The sequence below is a fragment of the Egretta garzetta genome, unplaced genomic scaffold (genome assembly GCF_000687185.1).
Source record: "Egretta garzetta isolate BGI_Z169 unplaced genomic scaffold, ASM68718v1 scaffold13, whole genome shotgun sequence".
Taxonomy (NCBI): domain Eukaryota; kingdom Metazoa; phylum Chordata; class Aves; order Pelecaniformes; family Ardeidae; genus Egretta; species Egretta garzetta.
The window spans coordinates 405033-414689 of NW_009259239.1; the positions used below are offsets into that span (position 1 = coordinate 405033).

At 40.6% G+C, this 9657-nt stretch overlaps 1 protein-coding gene across 1 annotated transcript in view; it reads left to right on the forward strand.

Annotated features, from left to right (window-relative positions):
* DERL1 (derlin 1) overlaps positions 1–5526 on the forward strand; it is a 14149-nt gene extending 8623 nt beyond the window's left edge. Inside the window, exons 5-8 of the mRNA XM_009635960.2 lie at positions 532–627; positions 1303–1355; positions 2524–2634; positions 4423–5526. Coding sequence (XP_009634255.1) covers positions 532–627; positions 1303–1355; positions 2524–2634; positions 4423–4561 — 399 coding nt within the window. The 3' untranslated portion in view covers positions 4562–5526. The remainder of the gene's footprint in view (positions 1–531; positions 628–1302; positions 1356–2523; positions 2635–4422) is intronic.
* The last annotated feature ends 4131 nt before the right edge of the window (positions 5527–9657 follow it).

Below are 9657 nucleotides of genomic sequence, written 5' to 3' on the forward strand. Positions count from 1 at the left end.
GCTCACTGCAGGGGGGTTGGACTAGATGACCTCTAGGGGTCCCTTCCAGCCCAAAACATTCTATGATTCTATGAGTCTATGAATTTGATGGAGTAACACTTCATCTGGCGCATTGGCTTAGCCCCATACGAGTGTGTTTGGGTTAGTGCCCTGGGTTGTGAATGGAAATGATTGTGGCACAAAGTATGTTGCTGACTCTGCTGTAGATGTGCTACCAAGCAGCTGGGAGCAGAGGAGTTTGCCACAGCTGCTCTTTCACTTGGTGCAAGTTGGAGCCCTTTGCTTTGACATGGTCTTGCAAAGGAGAATGACCAAGAGGGTTCTTTTGCTTAGCTTTCTCAACAGCTTTTGAACAGACCTGTGACACATGATGGCCAAGATTCTGGGGCAATCTTTAAAGATTTTGCTGATGCATCACGCTTGCTAGCCGTTTTTGAAGCTTATAGCTCCTGCTGCTTACTTAAATTTCTCGGGCTTCTGTGAAAGTGATGGTAACTTCTTGCGCTTTTTTTTTTTTTTTAAACATTGCAGTTGCTGATGATCCCACTCATCATGTCAGTACTTTATGTGTGGGCCCAGCTGAACAGAGACACGATTGTATCATTTTGGTTTGGAACAAGATTTAAGGTATGTCAGGCAGGATATTGGAAAGGTTTCTGCCCTGAAAATGCACGTGAAGGTGGTGAAGGACAAAATACAAGTATTTATGCTTTCACAGCTGTGTACTCCTTGAGATGCAGCAAAGATGAATTTCTTCCTGGCCTTCCATATGGTGTCACTCAGTGTGACTTTACTGAAAAGATGTCCTGAGAACTGAAATTCATTGGTCTGAAAAGAGGAAAAAAATTACTGATGAATGTTGACCTGCATAAAAACTGAATGTAGCAAAAACCATAGTGACAGAAGGTTGATATTTTAAATTGTCCTCTCCTGTGCAGCCTTGTCTGTTTCTGCCAGGTCTTGTAATGAAAAATGTTTTGATCACTGTTTCCAGACTTTTTCGAAATCAGAAATATTAGGACTTTGTTTCAGATGTAAGCTTCCTGTGGAACGTAGAATGCAAGATGCATCTACTTATAATGTTTAAATATGTATGATTTGTTTAAATGTGTTAGTGGTTGCTCAGTTTGGAGTATCCTACCTTGTTATGTAGAATCCACTTAAGTTAATATATCAGGATTTGTGTAATGCCTAAAACATTGAGATTATAATCATGCTTATTAGTGCAGTGGGAAGTTGAGTAGGTTTATATCCTTAATTGGTACTTAACAACTTCTTTGTCCCCATTGCATTCTTTTTCAGGCCTGTTACCTTCCATGGGTTATTCTGGGATTCAACTACATCATTGGTGGATCGTATGTATTTACTTATATGGCTAATTTGAAGTTATAAAAGCATATATAGCTATTGAACTTAGTGCTGAATTTAGAAGCAATATTAAAATAAGAGACTGAAAGCTGTATAATGTGACTGATAATGCTCAGTGTCGCATGGTGGTCATTTAAGATAAAACCAAAGGGGAGATGTGTATGTGAGAACTCAAGAATGTAGGTGAAGGGAAAGTAGTAAGAAATTGGTTTATTTTCTAGTAAATTGATGCATTTAGGCCTTTTCCTTACTGAAAGAGTAATGCACAGTAAAGAAAGATGCCATCCCGTATGACAGACCGTCATTACTGGTTTTAGAAACAAATTTAGCTTGACTCTGATAGTGCTGTTACTGCTTTCCCTCACAATCTCGCCCAGTGTTTTTTTCAGCCTGTGAAATAAGGGAAAATGGCAGTAACAAGCCCACAGAGTGCCATATTAGCATCTGCTGAATTTGTTGTTCTGTCTAGGGTTTCATTGACTAAACTCCATGATGCAGAAATCTCCTCTGTGCACGGTCTTTCCCATTGGTGCCCTGCATTGGTTGGGGCCTCTTGGTGCCGCTGTAGTACAATTAGTGACAATAACAAATTATGTGGTTGATTTATAAAAGGAGGAGATAGTACAGCAAAACCAAATTCCCTTTTCTGGCTGTGCCTCCTACTGACTCATCTGTCACTTGAGAAAAGTGCTTGCTGTTAGATACCTGCTGTTTCTATGCATGACGGCAGATACTCAAGGGCCTCCATTCAGCAATGTTCTTGCAAAACTGAGAACAAAACAGTTCAGTACAGCAGGAGACAGGTTGTCCAGCAAAACCAGCAGTAACTTCTCAAGCTCCACAGACTATTATTTTAGAGACTAATAGCTGTACGGTCTAATTCCCTGATGTAAACAAGTATTTAATTGCATTTTCAGTACAGACTGTAGGGAAGGCTTGGAAGAGAGGGTGGAACAGTCTGTTGATGTGTTGGCACTGAAGGTTGGCCCTTCTAAAGTAGTGGCTGCAAAATGCTGAGAGAAGGGAAATTTTCTGTCGCTCACAGCCCTGGTAATGCCCAAGGCGGGTGAAGAGTAGTAACTGGCAGAAGGTGGTCACTCATTTATTTTCAGTGAAGACAGTATGTGAAACAATTCTTTTTCTTTTGCCTTGCAGAGTCATCAATGAGCTGATAGGAAATCTGGTTGGACACCTGTATTTCTTCTTAATGTTTAAATATCCAATGGATTTGGGAGGAAGGAATTTTCTGTCCACACCTCAGTTCCTGTAAGCTGGCTTTATTCTTTAGCTCACTGTTTGTTTGGTTCAATTTTCTGTGGTGTTCATCAGACATATTTGCTGGGCTTGTAAGGTGTAAAATACTTTGCTAAATCAACCTGCTTCAGATTATCACATTGACTGTGCTGCTAGGTCATCAAAAATGTTGTTTCTTGTAAATGGCCCATGTGAGAGTTCTTTGTTAACCCCTGTGGATGGCTGGTGTCCTTTACCCACTCTTAAGAGTGAGAGTAAAAGTCACAGTTCTGCTAGTCAATTGAGCTGCAGTAAAGAGAACTACCTGACAATTATCAGACAGTATAAAACAAATATTTCTCTTGTAAATGATCTTTTATCTGTATTTCCATGTAGCATCATTACCAGTTTAGCAACCTGTAACAGTAATAGGAGTCAGTTGCAGACTGGTTCAGGACTATATGTATTCTGCTTGCAGTTGGTATCAGTCACCTTCAATGAGACTACAGGTCTTGGTTTTTGAAGTGCTTTTTCTTGTGGTCTGTTCTTTGTTTTGGCATTGAAATAGTACGGTCAGAAGCCAAAGTTTGTAGCTTCAGTTGCCCTTGTCTTCATCCTTTTGGATTGTAAATATTCTTTCTTGACCAAACTTTAGTTAACAACTCAGTTAACCCTTTTTATAGCATGAACTGTTAATTATAAGATGTAAAGTTGAATTACAGATATACTTTCTGTACAAGTTTTAATGAGTAGGGAAGCTTTATAGTCTAATTTTGTGTTTGCAAGCCCTTCTGGTAAACCTAATTTTCTATAAAGATTAGAAGACAAAATGTTGTTTTAAAATGTCTTTCAAGGTAATAGCAGCTCTCAAACTGCCATCCGTCTTGTTGCTTATGTGTAATTCTCTTGATTCCTCATATGTATATTTCATTTTTCTCTATATTTGAGAAGCAGGAACAGAAGTACTGGAAACATGTCTACAGAGAGATAAATTCTGCCTTTGCACTGAAATGTTTTGTTAAAAAAAAAAAAGATGCTGTGATGGATTACAGATATATTTAATATAATAATGAAGAACTTTTTCTGTACAGGCTGATTTTTCTTGTAGAAAGGAATCTGGGTTTTATGTCTTGGCCTCAGATTTTCATGGACAAATTCAGCAAGGGGTTTGCAGGAGCTCGGTGTAACTACTGTAGAGCTGAAGTGACTCTGCCTTGATGTCATCCCTTGCAAAATGCAGAAGCTGTATTTTAGACCACTCTGTCTATTTAGATGGTAGCCTAAGTTGGATGATAAGGTCCTATAGCTCTAATTTGCCTGAGCTTTGATTTCAGACAAGTTAGTTGCTTGAGCCTGTTTCCCTTAGTCTCTTTGGTCTTCGGTTCCTCAGGTATGTTTACTTGGAGAGCAGTGAGATGGTTGGATGCTGTGATAACAGGAGCTTTGTAAAAGAAAGATGCTCCGAAGTGATTCAGATTTTTTTTTTTTTATTATTCCCCCTGAAAAAAGGGAGAGAAGTTTGGGGAGTTAAGTTTGAATTGCAGCATTTATTGTCAACAATGAGACGCCCTTATGTGGGGGTTTTCCCTCTGGATTATTGTATCTAACCATATCCCAGAGATGGAAGTTCCCCAGAATTCCTATTTCTCAGTGTGCTGAGGGCTTAGATTTGGAAAGAATTCTGTGAAGTACTGATGTGAAAAGCCAGTTTTATTGCAAAGTCTAGCACCTAAAAGGAAGTGCATGGAAAAGTAGTCTGGCATTTACCCCCAAGGCACAGCTGTTTCTCAAACTCTATCTTTCTCTCCTGGCTTGTCCTAGGTACCGCTGGCTGCCAAATAGGCGAGGAGGAGTGTCGGGGTTTGGTGTCCCACCCGCTAGCATGAGAAGAGCTGCAGAAGATCAGCAGGGTGGTGGAAGACACAACTGGGGCCAAGGTTTCCGGCTAGGTGACCAGTGAAGAACTCCTGCCCTTGGAAAACAGCAACTCTTGGGTTATAATTGGACGTAGGACCGACCCTTCCTGGTGCAGAGCATGCTTAAGAACTGAGCTCTCTGTAGTACTGTTGGATTTAACTGATTAGGATGTTTCTGGTTCAAGTGAAAATTAAAAACTGCAGAAGGGAAAAATGTAGATCTTGGTCTGGGTTAGCCAGTAGTGTCCAATTTGATTCTGCCATTAAAAAAAGCCTTCTTTATACAGTATTGTCTGTCTGTCACAACGGGCATCCATTATGCCGTCTTGTTCCGTGATGTGATGGAACAAGCTAATGGTGTTCTGTGTTGCCTGGTATGTTAAAAGCTTTGCTGACCGTGATAAGGTAAGAATCCAGTGTGAGGTAGATGGATCAAACTAACCCCAAAGTTTAGGAAGCTGACTCTTTCCATAGCTGTGCTTAAGTCCCAGGGTCTTTGGAAACATTTAAGTGATATCTCTCTGATGCATTCATAAAGCAAAGTGCAAATGTTTAATTTCCATTATTAAGCTGTATTTTGAGGGGAGTTTTTTCTTGCTGTGCAGCATTTGTCCTACCTGTTACAGCATAGGATGGGCAAGACAAATGATAAGAGGGCTATCATTTGAAATGGCAATAAACAGATATTCATACAATTGAAACCTCTGAACTCTTCATGGCATGTTACAAGGCTTGCTCTGTTTAAAGTGAAGTTGTCTGGCTTGTTTTTTTTCTCCTGAGATCTGTGAATTCTTGGCTTCAAGATTTCATTTTGATTGCAAAATTGGGTAGCACAAATATTACTTAAACTAGAAAATGTAACATATCATTGTGATTAATGTAAAGGGTACTGACTACAGCATTATGTTTGTTAACTGAAGCTTCAACTTTCTTAAAAGCTTTAAGACATCGAAGAATCAAAGCTGGAAATAAACTTTTGGCAGGGTCATGATACAATAGAACAGATTGCTTTACTACAGAATTCTTTTAATTGTCAAAGAATTAAGAAATTATTTACACTGTGTATTAGTATCTGTATTTTTTTGGTAAAACTTCTTGACATGGAGAAGGGAATGATTCTGTACAGTAGTTTTCCTCTCATACTGAGTTCCTGTGGGCAGAGCACAGGGCTGAGATCTGGGAAGCTGTAATGCAGGCTTGTTACTGACTTCCTGCATGGACTTGAGCAAACTTTTTATTAACTCAGTTTTCCCAGCTGTAAGGAGGACTCATGCATGTCTCATAGCATTCTTAAAAGGTAGCTGTCCCCCGCTCCCCTAGGTGGGAGCTGCTAGTGAGCAAGGTAAGGCTTAGGTTCACGTAAATGACAACACTTAAGCTAAGAATGTGATTGCTCTAATCTTAACCAAGACTTCTAAGTTGGAATATAGTTGCTCCCTTTTTCTTTTGTAGTTGGAGGAAGAAGAGCACTGTCACTAGGATGAGATTCAAAACGTAATTTCCCTTTAGCATTTGTCTGTCTTTTTATTGGGTGGGTAGGACACAGAAGGCTGTTCTGCCCCAACTTGGGTATCTCAGGTATCTCTAAGTAGGTGAAGTGAATCTGGGCCAAAACATTTTTATTACTCCTTTGTTTCTTCACTAAACCTGGGTTCTGAAAGTTTAAAACCCTGTAAATACTACATGATGTGAAACTGACTGGAAAATAAGCAGTCAGACTGGAAGTTTTCAGCTGGCTTGCTTGAAAAAAATGCATGCCCCATTTCTTCACTGCAACTCAATTTTGTTGATCTGGCTTCTGGAAAAATTTAGAAGACTGGTAATCATCGTATTGTGGGCTTAGATTTTTACAGGAAATTGGAGTTCAGAAATCACCGGCCTTTTTTGTCTGTTCAGTGATGAGTTTTGAAGATGCTCTTTTCTCTTTGTATGAAATGGTAGGTAGAAAAGAGGACTGCAGTGTTGTAAATACTGATCTATCGTTGACTGACAGCTGCTAATAGATGCTAACTTGAAAAGTCTGAGAACCACCATTTTTATAGGAGTCGTGATGCAGCTGGTCTTTTTAGTCATAGTAATATCACTGTCTCCAAAGCATTTGTCTTCATTTTGAGTCAGGACCTGACTGTTAAGTAAACACGCGATGGTTTGTGACTCAGCTAGAACCCTGACACACTCAAATCGCAGAACATCTTTGTACAGAAGGCCAGAAGGAAGGCTTGGGTGGGAGGAGGGATGGCAAAAGTCATTGTCCTGGCCCAGTGCACTGTGCTTTCTAGTGCATCCTCCTATAAATTAAGAGGAAAAGTTTTGCAAGGCAAATAGACTTCTGATAAGTCTTGATTAGCTTTTGAGCTGCTTCAAGTCAATTTACTTTGGTTTATGGAAGATTCACTTTAGAATTCCATTCAGTTTGTTTTTTCTCTCACTTGTCACTTGACCTGCAGCACTGTTTGGCCTCCAGCGTACACTGACAGTGGCGGTCTCTTGTTCAATGAGTACCTCCTTTCTTATTTTGTACAGGTAATTTCCCCTTTTGTAATCAGTTTTTGTTGGCAAAGTTTTAAATTAAAGTTTTAATCTCTGTTACTGTCTCTGTTTCGCTAAATCATATTTCAGCTTAAGACAAGCCTTGTGATCTGCACGTCTCTAGGGAATGTCTGAGAGCTGCACTGTGACACCATCTCCTGCTGTTGATAAAAGTACTCAAGAAAATGACCTGCTTTTGGGTGGGAGGCCTGTCTTGTCCGATCGGTTGCAAAATTGTAAAGGCATTTTCTTTGTTTATCACCGTGAGTTTTGACAGTCTGTGTCCTTCCTGGGCTGTTATGATTTTACAGCTTTTTTTTGTATATTTGATGATTCATTCTTTATTGTCCTCTGGGAGGAAGTATCCTTCTACTCGCCCTCAAACTTTGTGGAACTGATAGAGATCACTTACTTTTCCAGGGTTAAGCTTGGAGTTCTGAAGTACCCTCTCTCTGTCCAGCCAGATGTGCACAGCTGCCAGAATTCCTTTTGAGGCTTCTATCTCTACCGATTTGGAGACACATTGAGCATCCTCTGAATGACTCTTCTGGTCCTTATCATTCATCTGACTGTGCTTTTCCTCTTTGTTACCATAGAGGCACCAAAGAAGATCACGGACTTGGTACATAAGGCACTATGTGAATTTGTTGTGCTCCTTGAACTGGAAAGTCTTGGTCCACACTAAATGCACCAGATACAACAGCGTGGCAAGTGCGTGCCTTTTGATTTTGCTCCAGCTACATAAAGAGTCGGCGGCAGAGCCAGGAATACGAAATCAAATGCTTCGTCTTTCATTCCTATCACTTTGTCATGGCGACAGCTCCTCTCTCAACACAACTCGGTGGTGTGGTGTTGCCAGTGACTTAATGAGAAGCTGGACCTGTTGCTTCATTCTGTCATCTAATTGTCGCATTAGGAAAACTGAGAGGCTTTAATTTTCAGAATAGCACATTGCGTGCCATACAACATAAGATTCTTTCTGTGTTTATACATCACTGTGTACCTTATTGGGGAGGAAGGCTGCTTTGCCTTGATGGTTAAGGTAGTGAGCTGGTGAGATACGTGCTAGTTTACAGTCTGAAGCTCCTGATATTAGAAGTCACCTAATGGCTTTGTAATCCTGTCCTGCATCCATAAAATGAAGATGATTCATATTCTCCCTTGTTCTGTGCTAGGCTTAGGACGATGGATCAATTTGTATTTGCTGTGGTGTGGCAGAGCACTAATTTTGGTGAAGATGTTCTTCACACTGCCATTACCTGCAGTAGTAAATGGCTTTTCTTGTGTGGCTTCTTTCTTTGTGTGTCCCTAGATTCTTATTTTGCCATGGATGATAGTAACAGCGTGACTTGAAACTCAGAATTGAGTCTGTTGTCATGGTTTTATTAATGAAGTTACATATGTACTATGTGCATATTAAGCAGAAGTATTTGCATCTAAAAGGTGACAATGTGCTGTTTTCTAGGATTGAGAAGATGAAGACATCAGCTGCTTGTATTTTTCAAGCACACTGTTTTGATGATGAAAGGAGTTCTGTTCACAGCAGTGGCTCACCCTTTTATCATCTGGAACATGATCTAGGAGGAGTGATTACAACACTCATGAGCAAAAATTACATAGAAGGAGCTGTAACTGTGGGATGCTGGCAAGGCCTCTGCAGAATCTTGTTGATGTTGCAGGGGGAAAAAGTGATAATGAAACCTTAATTCTGGTGCTTGGAGGTGGTTTGGATTTTTTGTTTTAGTTTTTCCCTCCAGAGGACAAAGCTCTTGCAAAACGCCAGTAGAGCTCAAAATGGCTTTTAAGTCCAAGTTTCTCTGGACTGCTAACCATTAGCCATGGGTTGTCCATGAAGATGATCATGGCAGCTGGAGGCAGCGTTTAAAAACAAAACTGCCACAAGCAGTGTGCTTGCATCTGAATGTTTACATTTATTTCTTAAAAGAAACGTGTATTTAGTCCCTGGACTGGCCATGGATTGAAGGGACAGCCATAAAGGACAGATCCCTGTATTAATGGTTTCATTGACTTGTCATTGTAACCGGAGGTGTGAAGATGCCTGCCCGCACCAACCCTGGAGTTTGCCAAGCCGCCTGGTAAATCTTCACACCACAGAGTATAGGTCACCTTGTGATAGCTAGTTAAATGTAGAAAGCATCTTTGCCATAATGTTTCCTTTTGCTTTCAAGGTAGAGTATTGGTTAGCCGTAGCTAACCCTAACAGACCCCTCAGCCTGTTGTCAAATCAAAGCATCCTCACATATTCCACTATGATACTCTTAAAGTCATATGGTTTAGTGTTAGGTAGTCCTGCAAGGAACATGAGTTGGACACCATGATCCTTATGGGTCCCCTCCTACTTGAGATGTTCTATGTCACTCCAACTGGAAAGGCTTTTTGTAGCACTTGTCTTCATTAAGACTTACTTGACTGGCACCGCTCAGCGTTGGTGCTGCAGAAGCTCTAGCAGGCAATTGGGTAGAAAGCTCATTTTGCAATCATAAGTGGGGAGAAGATTAAGGGGTCTTCCTGTTGCCCATCCCTCCCCATGCAGTGGAACAGTGTGCTTTGCCTCTTGGGTTAGGCTGGAGCGGCTGTTGCCTTCTTGCAG